The 19610-nt window shown below is 49.7% G+C and overlaps 1 protein-coding gene across 1 annotated transcript in view; it reads left to right on the top strand.

Annotated features, from left to right (window-relative positions):
- Positions 1 to 19610, top strand: part of LOC139533652 (coiled-coil domain-containing protein 146-like) — a 49781-nt gene that overhangs the window by 28506 nt on the left and 1665 nt on the right. Inside the window, exons 8-11 of the mRNA XM_071331884.1 lie at positions 14914 to 15042; positions 15295 to 15432; positions 17968 to 18069; positions 19338 to 19484. Coding sequence (XP_071187985.1) covers positions 14914 to 15042; positions 15295 to 15432; positions 17968 to 18069; positions 19338 to 19484 — 516 coding nt within the window. The remainder of the gene's footprint in view (positions 1 to 14913; positions 15043 to 15294; positions 15433 to 17967; positions 18070 to 19337; positions 19485 to 19610) is intronic.

The following is a 19610-nucleotide window of genomic DNA, read 5'->3' as shown; positions in this document are numbered from 1 at the left end:
GGAGAGACTGTGTGATTTAGACAGTCAGGGGAGACTGTGTGATTTAGACAGTCAGGGGGAGACTGTGATTTAGACAGTCAGGGAGAGACTGTGTGATTTAGACAGTCAGGGGGAGACTGTGTGATTTAGACAGTCAGGGGAGACTGTGTGATTTAGACAGTCAGGGGAGACTGTGTGTTTTAGACAGTCAGGGGGAGACTGTGTGATTTAGACAGTCAGGGGAGACTGTGTGATTTAGACAGTCGGGGGAGACTGTGTGGTTTAGACAGTCAGGGGGAGACTGTGTGATTTAGACAGTCAGAGGGAGACTGTGTGATTTAGACAGTCAGGGGGAGACTGTGTGGTTTAGACAGTCGGGGGGAGACTGTGTGATTTAGACAGTCAGGGGAGACTGTGTGGTTTAGACAGTCAGGGGGAGACTGTGTGGTTTAGACAGTCAGGGGGAGACGGTGTGATTTAGACAGTCAGGGGGAGACTGTGTGATTTAGACAGTCGGGGGGAGACTGTGTGGTTTAGACAGTCAGGGGGAGACGGTGTGATTTAGACAGTCAGGGGGAGACTGTGATCTAGACAGTCAGGGGGAGACTGTGTGATTTAGACAGTCGGGGGGAGACTGTGTGATTTAGACAGTCAGGGGGAGAGACTGTGTGGTTTAGACAGTCGGGGGAGACTGTGATTTAGACAGTCGGGGGAGAGACTGTGTGGTTTAGACAGTCGGGGGGAGACTGTGTGTTTTAGACAGTCGGGGGGAGACTGTGTGATTTAGACAGTCGGGGGAGACTGTGATTTAGACAGTCGGGGGGGAGACTGTGTGATTTAGACAGTCGGGGGAGAGACTGTGTGGTTTAGACAGTCGGGGGGAGACTGTGTGTTTTAGACAGTCAGGGGAGACTGTGATTTAGACAGTCAGGGGGAGACTGTGTGATTTAGACAGTCAGGGGAGACTGTGTGATTTAGACAGTCGGGGGGAGACTGTGTGATTTAGACAGTCGGGGGAGACTGTGTGGTTTAGACAGTCAGGGGGAGACTGTGTGATTTAGACAGTCAGAGGGAGACTGTGTGATTTAGACAGTCAGGGGGAGACTGTGTGGTTTAGACAGTCGGGGGGAGACTGTGTGATTTAGACAGTCAGGGGAGACTGTGTGGTTTAGACAGTCAGGGGGAGACTGTGTGGTTTAGACAGTCAGGGGGAGACGGTGTGATTTAGACAGTCAGGGGGAGACTGTGTGATTTAGACAGTCGGGGGGAGACTGTGTGGTTTAGACAGTCAGGGGGAGACTGTGTGGTTTAGACAGTCAGGGGGAGACGGTGTGATTTAGACAGTCAGGGGGAGACTGTGATCTAGACAGTCAGGGGGAGACTGTGTGATTTAGACAGTCAGGGGGAGACTGTGTGGTTTAGACAGTCGGGGGGAGACTGTGTGATTTAGACAGTCGGGGGAGACTGTGTGATTTAGACAGTCAGGGGAGACTGTGTGGTTTAGACAGTCAGGGGGAGACTGTGTTTTAGACAGTCGGGGGGAGACTGTGTGATTTAGACAGTCGGGGGAGACTGTGTGGTTTAGACAGTCGGGGGGAGACTGTGTGGTTTAGACAGTCAGGGGGAGACTGTGTGATTTAGACAGTCAGGGGGAGACTATGTGATTTAGACAGTCAGGGGAGACTGTGTGGTTTAGACAGTCAGGGGAGACTGTGTGATTTAGACAGTCAGGGGAGACTGTGTGGTTTAGACAGTCAGGGGGAGACTGTGTGTTTTAGACAGTCGGGGGGAGACTGTGTGATTTAGACAGTCGGGGGAGACTGTGTGATTTAGACAGTTAGGGGGAGACTGTGTGATTTAGACAGTCGGGGGAGACTGTGTGATTTAGACAGTCAGGGAGAGACTGTGTGATTTAGACAGTCAGGGGAGACTGTGTGATTTAGACAGTCAGGGGGAGACTGTGTGGTTTAGACAGTCGGGGGGAGACTGTGTGATTTAGACAGTCAGGGGAGACTGTGTGGTTTAGACAGTCAGGGGGAGACTGTGTGGTTTAGACAGTCAGCGGGAGACGGTGTGATTTAGACAGTCAGGGGGAGACTGTGTGATTTAGACAGCCGGGGGGAGACTGTGTGGTTTAGACAGTCAGGGGGAGACTGTGTGGTTTAGACAGTCAGGGGGAGACGGTGTGATTTAGACAGTCAGGGGGAGACTGTGATCTAGACAGTCAGGGGGAGACTGTGTGATTTAGACAGTCAGGGGGAGACTGTGTGGTTTAGACAGTCGGGGGGAGACTGTGTGATTTAGACAGTCGGGGGAGACTGTGTGATTTAGACAGTCAGGGGAGACTGTGTGGTTTAGACAGTCAGGGGGAGACTGTGTGTTTTAGACAGTCGGGGGGAGACTGTGTGATTTAGACAGTCGGGGGAGACTGTGTGGTTTAGACAGTCGGGGGGAGACTGTGTGATTTAGACAGTCAGGGGGAGACTGTGTGATTTAGACAGTCAGGGGGAGACTATGTGATTTAGACAGTCAGGGGAGACTGTGTGGTTTAGACAGTCAGGGGAGACTGTGTGATTTAGACAGTCAGGGGAGACTGTGTGGTTTAGACAGTCAGGGGGAGACTGTGTGTTTTAGACAGTCGGGGGGAGACTGTGTGATTTAGACAGTCGGGGGAGACTGTGTGATTTAGACAGTTAGGGGGAGACTGTGTGATTTAGACAGTCGGGGGAGACTGTGTGATTTAGACAGTCAGGGAGAGACTGTGTGATTTAGACAGTCAGGGGAGACTGTGTGATTTAGACAGTCAGGGGGAGACTGTGATTTAGACAGTCAGGGAGAGACTGTGTGATTTAGACAGTCAGGGGGAGACTGTGTGATTTAGACAGTCAGGGGAGACTGTGTGATTTAGACAGTCAGGGGAGACTGTGTGTTTTAGACAGTCAGGGGGAGACTGTGTGATTTAGACAGTCAGGGGAGACTGTGTGTTTTAGACAGTCAGGGGGAGACTGTGTGATTTAGACAGTCAGGGGGAGACTGTGTGGTTTAGACAGTCAGGGGGAGACTGTGTGATTTAGACAGTCAGAGGGAGACTGTGTGATTTAGACAGTCAGGGGGAGACTGTGTGGTTTAGACAGTCAGGGGGAGACTGTGTGATTTAGACAGTCAGGGGAGACTGTGTGGTTTAGACAGTCAGGGGGAGACTGTGTGGTTTAGACAGTCAGGGGGAGACGGTGTGATTTAGACAGTCAGGGGGAGACTGTGTGATTTAGACAGTCGGGGGGAGACTGTGTGGTTTAGACAGTCAGGGGGAGACTGTGTGGTTTAGACAGTCAGGGGGAGACGGTGTGATTTAGACAGTCAGGGGGAGAGACTGTGTGGTTTAGACAGTCGGGGGGAGACTGTGTGATTTAGACAGTCGGGGGAGACTGTGTGATTTAGACAGTCAGGGAGAGACTGTGTGATTTAGACAGTCAGGGGAGACTGTGTGATTTAGACAGTCAGGGGGAGACTGTGATTTAGACAGTCAGGGAGAGACTGTGTGATTTAGACAGTCAGGGGGAGACTGTGTGATTTAGACAGTCAGGGGAGACTGTGTGATTTAGACAGTCAGGGGAGACTGTGTGTTTTAGACAGTCAGGGGGAGACTGTGTGATTTAGACAGTCAGGGGAGACTGTGTGATTTAGACAGTCGGGGGGAGACTGTGTGATTTAGACAGTCGGGGGAGACTGTGTGGTTTAGACAGTCAGGGGGAGACTGTGTGATTTAGACAGTCAGAGGGAGACTGTGTGATTTAGACAGTCAGGGGGAGACTGTGTGGTTTAGACAGTCGGGGGGAGACTGTGTGATTTAGACAGTCAGGGGAGACTGTGTGGTTTAGACAGTCAGGGGGAGACTGTGTGGTTTAGACAGTCAGGGGGAGACGGTGTGATTTAGACAGTCAGGGGGAGACTGTGTGATTTAGACAGTCGGGGGGAGACTGTGTGGTTTAGACAGTCAGGGGGAGACTGTGTGGTTTAGACAGTCAGGGGGAGACGGTGTGATTTAGACAGTCAGGGGGAGACTGTGATCTAGACAGTCAGGGGGAGACTGTGTGATTTAGACAGTCGGGGGGAGACTGTGTGATTTAGACAGTCAGGGGGAGAGACTGTGTGGTTTAGACAGTCGGGGGAGACTGTGATTTAGACAGTCGGGGGAGACTGTGATTTAGACAGTCGGGGGGGAGACTGTGTGATTTAGACAGTCGGGGGAGAGACTGTGTGGTTTAGACAGTCGGGGGGAGACTGTGTGTTTTAGACAGTCGGGGGGAGACTGTGTGATTTAGACAGTCGGGGGAGACTGTGATTTAGACAGTCGGGGGGGAGACTGTGTGATTTAGACAGTCGGGGGAGAGACTGTGTGGTTTAGACCGTCGGGGGGAGACTGTGTGTTTTAGACAGTCAGGGGAGACTGTGATTTAGACAGTCAGGGGGATACTGTGTGATTTAGACAGTCAGGGGAGACTGTGTGATTTAGACAGTCGGGGGGAGACTATGTGATTTAGACAGTCAGGGGAGACTGTGTGGTTTAGACAGTCAGGGGGAGACTGTGTGGTTTAGACAGTCAGGGGGAGACGGTGTGATTTAGACAGTCAGGGGGAGACTGTGTGATTTAGACAGTCAGGGGAGACTGTGTGATTTAGACAGTCAGGGGAGACTGTGTGTTTTAGACAGTCAGGGGGAGACTGTGTGATTTAGACAGTCAGGGGAGACTGTGTGATTTAGACAGTCGGGGGAGACTGTGTGGTTTAGACAGTCAGGGGGAGACTGTGTGATTTAGACAGTCAGAGGGAGACTGTGTGATTTAGACAGTCAGGGGGAGACTGTGTGGTTTAGACAGTCGGGGGAGACTGTGTGATTTAGACAGTCAGGGGAGACTGTGTGGTTTAGACAGTCAGGGGGAGACTGTGTGGTTTAGACAGTCAGGGGGAGACGGTGTGATTTAGACAGTCAGGGGGAGACTGTGTGATTTAGACAGTCGGGGGGAGACTGTGTGGTTTAGACAGTCAGGGGGAGACGGTGTGATTTAGACAGTCAGGGGGAGACTGTGATCTAGACAGTCAGGGGGAGACTGTGTGATTTAGACAGTCGGGGGGAGACTGTGTGATTTAGACAGTCAGGGGGAGAGACTGTGTGGTTTAGACAGTCGGGGGAGACTGTGATTTAGACAGTCGGGGGAGAGACTGTGTGGTTTAGACAGTCGGGGGGAGACTGTGTGTTTTAGACAGTCGGGGGGAGACTGTGTGATTTAGACAGTCGGGGGAGACTGTGATTTAGACAGTCGGGGGGGAGACTGTGTGATTTAGACAGTCGGGGGAGAGACTGTGTGGTTTAGACAGTCGGGGGGAGACTGTGTGTTTTAGACAGTCAGGGGAGACTGTGATTTAGACAGTCAGGGGGAGACTGTGTGATTTAGACAGTCAGGGGAGACTGTGTGATTTAGACAGTCGGGGGGAGACTGTGTGATTTAGACAGTCGGGGGAGACTGTGTGGTTTAGACAGTCAGGGGGAGACTGTGTGATTTAGACAGTCAGAGGGAGACTGTGTGATTTAGACAGTCAGGGGGAGACTGTGTGGTTTAGACAGTCGGGGGGAGACTGTGTGATTTAGACAGTCAGGGGAGACTGTGTGGTTTAGACAGTCAGGGGGAGACTGTGTGGTTTAGACAGTCAGGGGGAGACGGTGTGATTTAGACAGTCAGGGGGAGACTGTGTGATTTAGACAGTCGGGGGGAGACTGTGTGGTTTAGACAGTCAGGGGGAGACTGTGTGGTTTAGACAGTCAGGGGGAGACGGTGTGATTTAGACAGTCAGGGGGAGACTGTGATCTAGACAGTCAGGGGGAGACTGTGTGATTTAGACAGTCAGGGGGAGACTGTGTGGTTTAGACAGTCGGGGGGAGACTGTGTGATTTAGACAGTCGGGGGAGACTGTGTGATTTAGACAGTCAGGGGAGACTGTGTGGTTTAGACAGTCAGGGGGAGACTGTGTTTTAGACAGTCGGGGGGAGACTGTGTGATTTAGACAGTCGGGGGAGACTGTGTGGTTTAGACAGTCGGGGGGAGACTGTGTGATTTAGACAGTCAGGGGGAGACTGTGTGATTTAGACAGTCAGGGGGAGACTATGTGATTTAGACAGTCAGGGGAGACTGTGTGGTTTAGACAGTCAGGGGAGACTGTGTGATTTAGACAGTCAGGGGAGACTGTGTGGTTTAGACAGTCAGGGGGAGACTGTGTGTTTTAGACAGTCGGGGGGAGACTGTGTGATTTAGACAGTCGGGGGAGACTGTGTGATTTAGACAGTTAGGGGGAGACTGTGTGATTTAGACAGTCGGGGGAGACTGTGTGATTTAGACAGTCAGGGAGAGACTGTGTGATTTAGACAGTCAGGGGAGACTGTGTGATTTAGACAGTCAGGGGGAGACTGTGTGGTTTAGACAGTCGGGGGGAGACTGTGTGATTTAGACAGTCAGGGGAGACTGTGTGGTTTAGACAGTCAGGGGGAGACTGTGTGGTTTAGACAGTCAGCGGGAGACGGTGTGATTTAGACAGTCAGGGGGAGACTGTGTGATTTAGACAGTCGGGGGGAGACTGTGTGGTTTAGACAGTCAGGGGGAGACTGTGTGGTTTAGACAGTCAGGGGGAGACGGTGTGATTTAGACAGTCAGGGGGAGACTGTGATCTAGACAGTCAGGGGGAGACTGTGTGATTTAGACAGTCAGGGGGAGACTGTGTGGTTTAGACAGTCGGGGGGAGACTGTGTGATTTAGACAGTCGGGGGAGACTGTGTGATTTAGACAGTCAGGGGAGACTGTGTGGTTTAGACAGTCAGGGGGAGACTGTGTGTTTTAGACAGTCGGGGGGAGACTGTGTGATTTAGACAGTCGGGGGAGACTGTGTGGTTTAGACAGTCGGGGGGAGACTGTGTGATTTAGACAGTCAGGGGGAGACTGTGTGATTTAGACAGTCAGGGGGAGACTATGTGATTTAGACAGTCAGGGGAGACTGTGTGGTTTAGACAGTCAGGGGAGACTGTGTGATTTAGACAGTCAGGGGAGACTGTGTGGTTTAGACAGTCAGGGGGAGACTGTGTGTTTTAGACAGTCGGGGGGAGACTGTGTGATTTAGACAGTCGGGGGAGACTGTGTGATTTAGACAGTTAGGGGGAGACTGTGTGATTTAGACAGTCGGGGGAGACTGTGTGATTTAGACAGTCAGGGAGAGACTGTGTGATTTAGACAGTCAGGGGAGACTGTGTGATTTAGACAGTCAGGGGGAGACTGTGATTTAGACAGTCAGGGAGAGACTGTGTGATTTAGACAGTCAGGGGGAGACTGTGTGATTTAGACAGTCAGGGGAGACTGTGTGATTTAGACAGTCAGGGGAGACTGTGTGTTTTAGACAGTCAGGGGGAGACTGTGTGATTTAGACAGTCAGGGGAGACTGTGTGATTTAGACAGTCGGGGGGAGACTGTGTGATTTAGACAGTCGGGGGAGACTGTGTGGTTTAGACAGTCAGGGGGAGACTGTGTGATTTAGACAGTCAGAGGGAGACTGTGTGATTTAGACAGTCAGGGGGAGACTGTGTGGTTTAGACAGTCGGGGGGAGACTGTGTGATTTAGACAGTCAGGGGAGACTGTGTGGTTTAGACAGTCAGGGGGAGACTGTGTGGTTTAGACAGTCAGGGGGAGACGGTGTGATTTAGACAGTCAGGGGGAGACTGTGTGATTTAGACAGTCGGGGGGAGACTGTGTGGTTTAGACAGTCAGGGGGAGACTGTGTGGTTTAGACAGTCAGGGGGAGACGGTGTGATTTAGACAGTCAGGGGGAGACTGTGATCTAGACAGTCAGGGGGAGACTGTGTGATTTAGACAGTCGGGGGGAGACTGTGTGATTTAGACAGTCAGGGGGAGAGACTGTGTGGTTTAGACAGTCGGGGGAGACTGTGATTTAGACAGTCGGGGGAGACTGTGATTTAGACAGTCGGGGGGGAGACTGTGTGATTTAGACAGTCGGGGGAGAGACTGTGTGGTTTAGACAGTCGGGGGGAGACTGTGTGTTTTAGACAGTCGGGGGGAGACTGTGTGATTTAGACAGTCGGGGGAGACTGTGATTTAGGCAGTCGGGGGGGAGACTGTGTGATTTAGACAGTCAGGGGGAGACTGTGATCTAGACAGTCAGGGGGAGACTGTGTGATTTAGACAGTCAGGGGGAGACTGTGTGGTTTAGACAGTCGGGGGGAGACTGTGTGATTTAGACAGTCGGGGGAGACTGTGTGATTTAGACAGTCAGGGGAGACTGTGTGGTTTAGACAGTCAGGGGGAGACTGTGTGTTTTAGACAGTCGGGGGGAGACTGTGTGATTTAGACAGTCGGGGGAGACTGTGTGGTTTAGACAGTCGGGGGGAGACTGTGTGATTTAGACAGTCAGGGGGAGACTGTGTGATTTAGACAGTCAGGGGGAGACTATGTGATTTAGACAGTCAGGGGAGACTGTGTGGTTTAGACAGTCAGGGGAGACTGTGTGATTTAGACAGTCAGGGGAGACTGTGTGGTTTAGACAGTCAGGGGGAGACTGTGTGTTTTAGACAGTCGGGGGGAGACTGTGTGATTTAGACAGTCGGGGGAGACTGTGTGATTTAGACAGTTAGGGGGAGACTGTGTGATTTAGACAGTCGGGGGAGACTGTGTGATTTAGACAGTCAGGGAGAGACTGTGTGATTTAGACAGTCAGGGGAGACTGTGTGATTTAGACAGTCAGGGGGAGACTGTGATTTAGACAGTCAGGGAGAGACTGTGTGATTTAGACAGTCAGGGGGAGACTGTGTGATTTAGACAGTCAGGGGAGACTGTGTGATTTAGACAGTCAGGGGAGACTGTGTGTTTTAGACAGTCAGGGGGAGACTGTGTGATTTAGACAGTCAGGGGAGACTGTGTGATTTAGACAGTCGGGGGGAGACTGTGTGATTTAGACAGTCGGGGGAGACTGTGTGGTTTAGACAGTCAGGGGGAGACTGTGTGATTTAGACAGTCAGAGGGAGACTGTGTGATTTAGACAGTCAGGGGGAGACTGTGTGGTTTAGACAGTCGGGGGGAGACTGTGTGATTTAGACAGTCAGGGGAGACTGTGTGGTTTAGACAGTCAGGGGGAGACTGTGTGGTTTAGACAGTCAGGGGGAGACGGTGTGATTTAGACAGTCAGGGGGAGACTGTGTGATTTAGACAGTCGGGGGGAGACTGTGTGGTTTAGACAGTCAGGGGGAGACTGTGTGGTTTAGACAGTCAGGGGGAGACGGTGTGATTTAGACAGTCAGGGGGAGACTGTGATCTAGACAGTCAGGGGGAGACTGTGTGATTTAGACAGTCGGGGGGAGACTGTGTGATTTAGACAGTCAGGGGGAGAGACTGTGTGGTTTAGACAGTCGGGGGAGACTGTGATTTAGACAGTCGGGGGAGACTGTGATTTAGACAGTCGGGGGGGAGACTGTGTGATTTAGACAGTCGGGGGAGAGACTGTGTGGTTTAGACAGTCGGGGGGAGACTGTGTGTTTTAGACAGTCGGGGGGAGACTGTGTGATTTAGACAGTCGGGGGAGACTGTGATTTAGACAGTCGGGGGGGAGACTGTGTGATTTAGACAGTCGGGGGAGAGACTGTGTGGTTTAGACAGTCGGGGGGAGACTGTGTGTTTTAGACAGTCAGGGGAGACTGTGATTTAGACAGTCAGGGGGATACTGTGTGATTTAGACAGTCAGGGGAGACTGTGTGATTTAGACAGTCGGGGGGAGACTGTGTGATTTAGACAGTCAGGGGAGACTGTGTGGTTTAGACAGTCAGGGGGAGACTGTGTGGTTTAGACAGTCAGGGGGAGACGGTGTGATTTAGACAGTCAGGGGGAGACTGTGTGATTTAGACAGTCGGGGGGAGACTGTGTGGTTTAGACAGTCAGGGGGAGACTGTGTGGTTTAGACAGTCAGGGGGAGACGGTGTGATTTAGACAGTCAGGGGGAGACTGTGATCTAGACAGTCAGGGGGAGACTGTGTGATTTAGACAGTCAGGGGGAGACTGTGTGGTTTAGACAGTCGGGGGGAGACTGTGTGATTTAGACAGTCGGGGGAGACTGTGTGATTTAGACAGTCAGGGGAGACTGTGTGGTTTAGACAGTCAGGGGGAGACTGTGTTTTAGACAGTCGGGGGGAGACTGTGTGATTTAGACAGTCGGGGGAGACTGTGTGGTTTAGACAGTCGGGGGGAGACTGTGTGATTTAGACAGTCAGGGGGAGACTGTGTGATTTAGACAGTCAGGGGAGACTGTGTGGTTTAGACAGTCAGGGGAGACTGTGTGATTTAGACAGTCAGGGGAGACTGTGTGGTTTAGACAGTCAGGGGGAGACTGTGTGTTTTAGACAGTCGGGGGGAGACTGTGTGATTTAGACAGTCGGGGGAGACTGTGTGATTTAGACAGTTAGGGGGAGACTGTGTGATTTAGACAGTCGGGGGAGACTGTGTGATTTAGACAGTCAGGGAGAGACTGTGTGATTTAGACAGTCAGGGGAGACTGTGTGATTTAGACAGTCAGGGGGAGACTGTGTGATTTAGACAGTCAGGGGGAGACTGTGTGATTTAGACAGTCAGGGGGAGACTGTGTGATTTAGACAGTCAGGGGAGACTGTGTGATTTAGACAGTCAGGGGAGACTGTGTGTTTTAGACAGTCAGGGGAGACTGTGTGATTTAGACAGTCGGGGGGAGACTGTGTGATTTAGACAGTCAGGGGAGACTGTGTGATTTAGACAGTCGGGGGGAGACTGTGTGATTTAGACAGTCAGGGGAGACTGTGTGATTTAGACAGTCAGGGGGAGACTGTGTGATTTAGACAGTCGGGGGGAGACTGTGTGATTTAGACAGTCGGGGGAGACTGTGTGATTTAGACAGTCAGGGGGATTGTGGTATTGGCAGAGAGGAAGTAAACAGCATTCACAATCCACTCACGATCCACCATGATGTGATCACATTAAACAACAATGTATTACTGTGAAACAGATGTCTCTTATTCTCAGGCTGTTTACACTTCAGAGAGGAATGTGTCTGTTGATAGAATACACTTAAGATCACACAGTATAAAATAGTAAAGTTTGTGTGTGAAATTCAATATACACTGTGGATAGCTTTCCTTGACCCAAGCCAGAAGCAACCTTTAATCGCTCCCAAATAAACAATTCAACTGTTTTACAGTACAGAGCTGCCCTGGTTTATCAGTGCTCTGAGGGGGTTTTACAGTACAGCGCTGCCCTGGTTTATCAGTGCTCTGAGGGGGTGGGGGTTTTACAGTACAGAGCTGCCCTGGTTTATCAGTGCTCTGAGGGGGTTTTACAGTACAGCGCTGCCCTGGTTTATCAGTGCTCTGGGGGTGTGGGGGTTTTACAGTGCAGAGCTGCCCTGGTTTATCAGTGCTCTGAGGGGGTGGGGGTTTTACAGTACAGAGCTGCCCTGGTTTATCAGTGCTCTGAGGGGGTTTTACAGTACAGCGCTGCCCTGGTTTATCAGTGCTCTGAGAGGGTGGGGGTTTTACAGTACAGAGCTGCCCTGGTTTATCAGTGCTCTGAGAGGGTGGGAGTTTTACAGTACAGAGCTGCCCTGGTTTATCAGTGCTCTGAGGGGGTTTTACAGTACAGCGCTGCCCTGGTTTATCAGTGCTCTGAGGGGGTGGGGGTTTTACAGTACAGAGCTGCCCTGGTTTATCAGTGCTCTGAGGGGGTTTTACAGTACAGCGCTGCCCTGGTTTATCAGTGCTCTGAGAGGGTGGGGGTTTTACAGTACAGAGCTGCCCTGGTTTATCAGTGCTCTGAGGGGGTTTTACAGTACAGCGCTGCCCTGGTTTATCAGTGCTCTGAGAGGGTGGGGGTTTTACAGTACAGAGCTGCCCTGGTTTATCAGTGCTCTGAGAGGGTGGGAGTTTTACAGTACAGAGCTGCCCTGGTTTATCAGTGCTCTGAGGGGGTTTTACAGTACAGCGCTGCCCTGGTTTATCAGTGCTCTGAGGGGGTGGGGGTTTTACAGTACAGAGCTGCCCTGGTTTATCAGTGCTCTGAGGGGGTTTTACAGTACAGCGCTGCCCTGGTTTATCAGTGCTCTGAGAGGGTGGGGGTTTTACAGTACAGAGCTGCCCTGGTTTATCAGTGCTCTGAGAGGGTGGGAGTTTTACAGTACAGAGCTGCCCTGGTTTATCAGTGCTCTGAGGGGGTGGGGGTTTTACAGTACAGAGCTGCCCTGGTTTATCAGTGCTCTGAGGGGGTGGGGGTTTTACAGTACAGAGCTGCCCTGGTTTATCAGTGCTCTGAGGGGGTGGGGGTTTTACAGTACAGAGCTGCCCTGGTTTATCATTGCTCTGAGGGGGTGGGGGTTTTACAGTACAGAGCTGCCCTGGTTTATCAGTGCTCTGAGGGGGTGGGGGTTTTACAGTACAGAGCTGCCCTGGTTTATCAGTGCTCTGAGTATGTGGGGGTTTTACAGTACAGAGATGCCCTGGTTTATCAGTGCTCTGAGGGTGTGGGGGTTTTACAGTACAGAGCTGCCCTGGTTTATCAGTGCTCTGAGGGGGTGGGGGTTTTACAGTACAGAGATGCCCTGGTTTATCAGTGCTCTGAGGGGGTGGGGGTTTTACAGTACAGAGATGCCCTGGTTTATCAGTGCTCTGAGGGGGTGGGGGTTTTACAGTACAGAGCTGCCCTGGTTTATCAGTGCTCTGAGGGGGTGGGGGTTTTACAGTACAGAGCTGCCCTGGTTTATCAGTGCTCTGATGGGGTGGGGGTTTTACAGTACAGAGCTGCCCTGGTTTATCAGTGCTCTGAGAGCATGGGGGTTTTACAGTACAGAGACAGTCAGACAGGCAGTGAGACAGTTAGCCAACCAGACAGTCAGTCAGGTAGTGAGACGGTTAGCCAACCAGACAGTCAGTCAGTCAGGCAGTGAGACAGTTAGCCAACCAGACAGTCAGTCAGGCAGTGAGACAGTTAGCCAACCAGACAGTCAGTCAGTCAGGCACTGAGACGGTTAACCAACCAGACAGTCAATCAGGCATTGAGACAGTTAGCCAACCAAACAGTCAGGCACTGAGACGGTTAACCAACCAAACAGTCAGTCAGGCATTGAGACAGTTAACCAACCAGACAGTCAGTCAGGCACTGAGACGGTTAACCAACCAAACAGTCAGTCAGGCATTGAGACAGTTAACCAACCAGACAGTCAATCAGGCAGTGAGACAGTTAGCCAACCAGACAGCCTATCACTGTCAGCCAGTCAGGCAGTGAGACAGTGACGTCCTCCAGTATGGGCCTCAGCATGCAGCTCTGTCTCCCTCTCTGACTGATGTGACTGATGTGAGGGTGGTGTGCAGAGTGATTCAATCACATAGTAAATCATCTGCCTCTAATGTAATGTAGGTCTCAGATCCAATCTCTCACTCTCACATTCTCTTGTTCTCTCACGCGCTCTCCCTCTTTTTCTCCGTCTCTCTCTCTCCTCTCGGTCTCTCTCTCTGAGGGTGGTCTCAGGCTACAGTACAGTCGTCTTTTAGTCCATCAGAGTTTGATTATGAATAGCAGAGGCATTTCAAAATATCAGTCCGTTGTTAGAGTACATGGAGGATGTTGCTTAGAACACGTACACATTACATCACACGAAGACACTGGAGATAGAGGAACTGTGAGTCTCTGAGCGTGCTCACTTCCACTGGACTCCATGAGGTTGATCACGTGAGGTGTATGGTGTTAAACAGGAGTCATGCAGCTACGCTCGTCCTGTCACAGACCTGCTAGGATCATCTCTCCTTCATTAAAGGCAGAAGAGAAGACGTGAAGGAGCTTCTTTTCTCTTCCTGTCTGTTGACCTCTTCTTCGCCCAATCAGCTCTGCTTCATTAGAAAGCTTCAACTGGAAAAGAATGGGCATCACACACGCAAAAGGAGAGGGAGGTGATATGTCTCCCGACGGGTTCATTCATACCGTGGCGTGGCGTGGCGTGGCGTGACGTGGCGTGACGTGGCGTGGCGTGACGTGGCGTGGCGTGGAGCTCCATGCACGGACATGTGTAGAAACCATGGCTGTGTGAAAGATCTGCACATCCCAAATCTCCATTCTGGGGTCAACAGCTGAATTACAGTAATTCTGTGAATAATGAGAAAGGATATAATGGTTACCAGGATAGGAAACCTACACATTATTAACCTGCAACTCACATTAACCTGCAAATCATGCAGAAACAAACCCTATGAATGCTAATTGGGGATATAATGGTTACCAGGAAAGGAAGCCTAGTGTATCTGTTAAGCTGCTCGTCATGCTGAAACAAACCATATTGACTTCTATCATGGTGTTGTCTGACACATCATCCCAACACTATTTAGATGATTGTGAGGTCGAGTTGGTCTCTGACACAGGAGGTTGGTGGCACCTTAATTGGGGAGGACAGGCTCGTGGTAATGACTGGACCGGAATCAGTGGAATGGTGTCAAATACATCAAACACATGGTTTCCATGGTTTCCAAGTGTTCGATGCCATTCCATTAGCTCCGTTCCAGACATTATTATGAGCCCTCCTCCCCTCAGCGGCCTCCACTGGTCTCTGAATATCCTCATGGATAATAAAAGTCGACTTATCTCATCTCCTCTCTTCTCTCTTCTCCTCTCTTCTCCTCTCTTCTCTCCTCTCATCTCTTCTCCTCTCTTCTCCTCTCCTCTCTTCTTCTCTCCTCTCTTCTCCTCTCATCTCTTCTCTCCTCTCTTCTTCTCTCCTCTCTTCTCTCCTCATCTCTTCTCTCCTCTCTTCTCCTCTCTTCTCTCCTCTCATCTCTTCTCTCTTCTCCTCTCTTCTGTCTCCTCTCTTCCCTCTCCTGTCCTGTAGCTGTCAGAGTGTAAGGAGCGTATGTTGGAACTAGAGAAGGCCTTGGAGGATCCAGGACAGGAGAACAGGGCCAGAGAGCTGGAGGGGAACGACCCATCTCCAGTTGAACTCATCCAGAAGATAGAACAGGTAAAGCCTACAGTAGTGAAGCTGCTTTACAGTCATGCAGGCAGATTTCAGAACAGTGGGCAGGTCTGAGTCTAAACGGTCAGTGTATCTGAAGGAGACTAAGAACACAAACTATGCCACTTTTCTTTCTTGAGGGAAGGTGAAGTCATCAATCAAGATTACCACCAATTAATCATATCCCTTCATTATAATTGATTGAGGTTGAAGCTGTCTCATGTTAATGTGGGTTAATGGGTGTGTGTGTGTGTTCAGTTGGAGGTTGGCTTGGCGGAGAGGGAAGAGCTGCTCCTGGAGAAGGACTTGGTGTTTGAGCAGGTGACCCGGCTTTCTCAGCGAATCAGAGCTAAGGCCGAGAACGGCAAGCAGGACACACTGCAGCTAGCCAAGAAGGTACTCACACACACACACACACACACACACACACACACACACACACACACACACACACACACACACACACACACACACACACAGGAGGCTGCCTAGAGGGTGTACACACACACACAGGAAGCAGCCAAGAAGGCATCTCCTGCCAAACTCATCCATTCATACACTCACAGTGGGGGTAGAGGATCTTGGAGCGTGGTGTCTCCATGTGCCTGGTGCTGCCTAGCAGACTGACTCCCCTCTCACCCCAGCTCCCTGCAGGGCCCAGCCCAGTGTCTCCTGGATGGAGTATCACCTGCCCACCAGGCCAAGGCTGTTAGTTATCTCAATGAGTTAATGAGCCATGTTACACACACACACAGCCTCACAAACACACACACAGCCAATGAGTCATGTTACACACACACAGCCAATGAGACAAAGTTGCTGTGCACTCTGAGGCAAATCCTCTCAGCACGCTTAGATAACCTCACTGGGCCCCATCAGCCAGCATGCCAGGCTGAGGCTCTGGGATCTGGAGGATGTTAGATATCAGTTTGATCTGGAGGATGTTAGTTTGATCTGGAGGATGTTAGATATCAGTTTGATCTGGAGGATGTTAGATATCAGTTTGATCTGGAGGATGTTAGTTTGATCTGGAGGATGTTAGTTTGATCTGGAGGATGTTAGATATTAGTTTGATCTGGAGGATGTTAGATATCAGTTTGATCTGGAGGATGTTAGTTTGATCTGGAGGATGTTAGTTTGATCTGGAGGATGTTAGATATTAGTTTGATCTGGAGGATGTTAGATATCAGTTTGATCTGGAGGATGTTAGATATTAGTGTGATCTGGAGGATGTTAGATATCAGTTTGATCTGGAGGATGTTAGATATCAGTTTGATCTGGAGGATGTTAGATATCAGTTTGATCTGGAGGATGTTAGATATGAGTTTGATCTGGAAGATGTTAGATATCAGTTTGATTTGGAGGATGTTAGTTTGATCTGGAGGAATGTTAGATATCAGTTTGATCTGGAGGATGTTAGTTTGATCTGGAGGATGTTATATATCAGTTTGATCTGGAGGATGTTAGATATCCATTTGATCTGGAGGATGTTAGATATCCATTTGATCTGGAGGATGTTAGATATCCATTTGATCTGGAGGATGTTAGATATTAGTTTGATCTGGAGGATGTTAGATATCAGTTTGATCTGGAGGATGTTAGATATCCATTTGATCTGGAGGATGTTAGATATTAGTTTGATCTGGAGGATGTTAGATATCAGTTTGATCTGGAGGATGTTAGATATCAGTTTGATTTGGAGGATGTTAGATATCAGTTTGATCTGGAGGATATCAGTTTGATCTGGAGGATATCAGTTTGATCTGGAGGATATCAGTTTGATCTGGAGGATGTTAGATATCAGTTTGATCTGGAGGATGTTAGATATCAGTTTGATCTGGAGGATATCAGTTTGATCTGGAGGATGTTAGATATCAGTTTGATCTGGAGGATGTTAGATATCAGTTTGATCTGGAGGATGTTAGATATCAGTTTGATCTGGAGGATGTTAGATATCAGTTTGATCTGGAGGATGTTAGATATAAATTTGATCTGGAGGATGTTAGATATATGTTTGATCTGGAGGATGTTAGATATTCGTTTGATCTGGAGGATGTTAGATATCAGTTTGATCTGGAGGATGTTAGATATTCGTTTGAGTGCATTATTGGGTGACTGAGTGTGTCTGAGTATATACATGTTGTGTGTGTATTGGAGGCAGGGATGGAAATGAATGTAGCCCGGTAGCCTGAGGCTAGTACTGTTCAGACCAGACTAGTACTGTTCAGATCAGACTAGTACTGTTCAGACCAGGCTAGTACTGTTCAGACCAGACTAGTACTGTTCAGACCAGACTAGTACTGTTCAGACCAGGCTAGTACTGTTCAGACCAGACTAGTACTGTTCAGACCAGGCTAGTACTGTTCAGACCAGGCTAGTACTGTTCAGACCAGACTAGTACTGTTCAGACCAGACTAGTACTGTTCAGACCAGACTAGTACTGTTCAGACCAGGCTAGTACTGTTCAGACCAGGCTAGTACTGTTCAGACCAGGCTAGTACTGTTCAGACCAGACTAGTACTGTTCAGACCAGGCTAGTACTGTTCAGACCAGGCTAGTACTGTTCAGACCAGGCTAGTACTGTTCAGACCAGGCTAGTACTGTTCAGACCAGACTAGTACTGTTCAGACCAGGCTAGTACTGTTCAGACCAGGCTAGTACTGTTCAGACCAGGCTAGTACTGTTCAGACCAGGCTAGTACTGTTCAGACCAGACTAGTACTGTTCAGACCAGGCTAGTACTGTTCAGACCAGGCTAGTACTGTTCAGACCAGGCTAGTACTGTTCAGACCAGACTAGTAGAACATGTTCCCAACTACCCTGCCGGCTAGAGAAACTCTGTCTTTTCAAATATCATGTCAGTCTGGCTGTCTATCTGTCAGTCAGTCTGGCTGTCTGTGCGTTAACCAATCCCCTCTCTCCTCTCTCTCAGGTGAATGAGTTGCAGGGCCGTATCAAGGAGTCAACCAGGAGGATGATGGCCGTGGTGTCTGAGTTGTCGATGCGCCAAGCCAGCGCCATGACCCTGCAGCAGGTAAATAGGAGACTCTTTTAGATTGACCAGCATTTCCTAGTCTGGTTGACCCATACTGTAGATCCCTGTAGCCATCTAGGACCAGACTAAGGTCAAGTCTAAGAATTATACTGTAGATCCCTGTAGCCAACTAGGACCAGGCTAAGGTCAAGTCTAAGAATTATACTGTAGATCTCTGTAGCCAACTGGGACCAGGCTAAGGTCAAGTCTAAGAATTATACTGTAGATCTCTGTAGCCAACTAGGACCAGGCTAAGGTCAAGTCTAAGAATTATACGGTAGATCTCTGTAGCCAACTGGGACCAGGCTATGGTCAAGTCTAAGAATTATACGGTAGATCCCTGTAGCCAACTGGGACCAGGCTAAGGTCAAGTCTAAGAATTATACTGTAGATCTCTGTAGCAAACTGGGACCAGGCTAAGGTCAAGTCTAAGAATTATACTGTAGATCTCTGTAGCCAACTGGGACCAGGCTAAGGTCAAGTCTAAGAATTATACTGTAGATCCCTGTAGCCATCTGGGACCAGGCTAAAGTCAAGTCTAAGAATTATACTGTAGATCTCTGTAGCCAACTGGGACCAGGCTAAGGTCAAGTCTAAGAGTTATACTGTAGATCCCTGTAGCCAACTGGGACCAGGCTAAGGTCAAGTCTAAGAATTATACTGTAGATCTCTGTAGCCAACTGGGACCAGGCTAAGGTCAAGTCTAAGAATTATACTGTAGATCTCTGTAGCCAACTGGGACCAGGCTAAGGTCAAGTCTAAGAATTATACTGTAGATGCCTGTAGCCAACTGGGACCAGACTAAGGTCAAGTCTAAGAATTATACTATAGATCTCTGTAGCCAACTGGGACCAGGCTAAGGTCAAGTCTAAGAATTATACTGTAGATCCCTGTAGCCATCTAGGACCAGGCTAAGGTCAAGGCCTAGAATTATACCGTAGATCCCTGTAGCCATCTAGGACCAGGCTAAGGTCAAGGCCTAGAATTATACTGTCGATCCCTGTAGCCATCTAGGACCAGGCTAAGGTCAAGTCTAAGAATTATAGTGTAGATCTCTGTAGCCAACTGGGACCAGGCTAAGATCAAGTCTAAGAGTTATACTGTAGATCCCTGTAGCCAACTGGGACCAGGCTAAGATCAAGTCTAAGGATGTCCTGCTTTTACGACATCATCCTCTTCCCCTACATCGATCTACCCAATCACAAACATCCTCCTAATAATCTTCCTCTTCCTGACATTCCATGTTGTGTTGATCCCACCCCTGTCAGGAGCTGAAGGAGAGGGAGCTGTTCCTGGACACCTGCCACCGGCGCCTGGACCAGGGCCTGCCCCCCTCTGAAGACCTGGAGCTGGAGTGTCAACACATCCTCCGGGATGAGCAGCGCAGACGGGCCGACCAGCAGGAGAAAGACAGGGTCAGTCTCCCTCCATGGCCCTCTACCACAGGACTTTCAATTATGGATCATTAATGGAGGAATTCATACATGTTGAACTTGATGCTGAACTTTTGTACTTCTACACTGTTAAGTTAACACTGCATT

Source organism: Salvelinus alpinus, chromosome 11 (assembly GCF_045679555.1).
Source record: "Salvelinus alpinus chromosome 11, SLU_Salpinus.1, whole genome shotgun sequence".
In the NCBI taxonomy this organism is placed as follows: Eukaryota; Metazoa; Chordata; class Actinopteri; order Salmoniformes; family Salmonidae; genus Salvelinus; species Salvelinus alpinus.
Note: the sequence above shows the minus strand (reverse complement) of the source record. Positions and strands in the feature narration are given on the sequence as shown.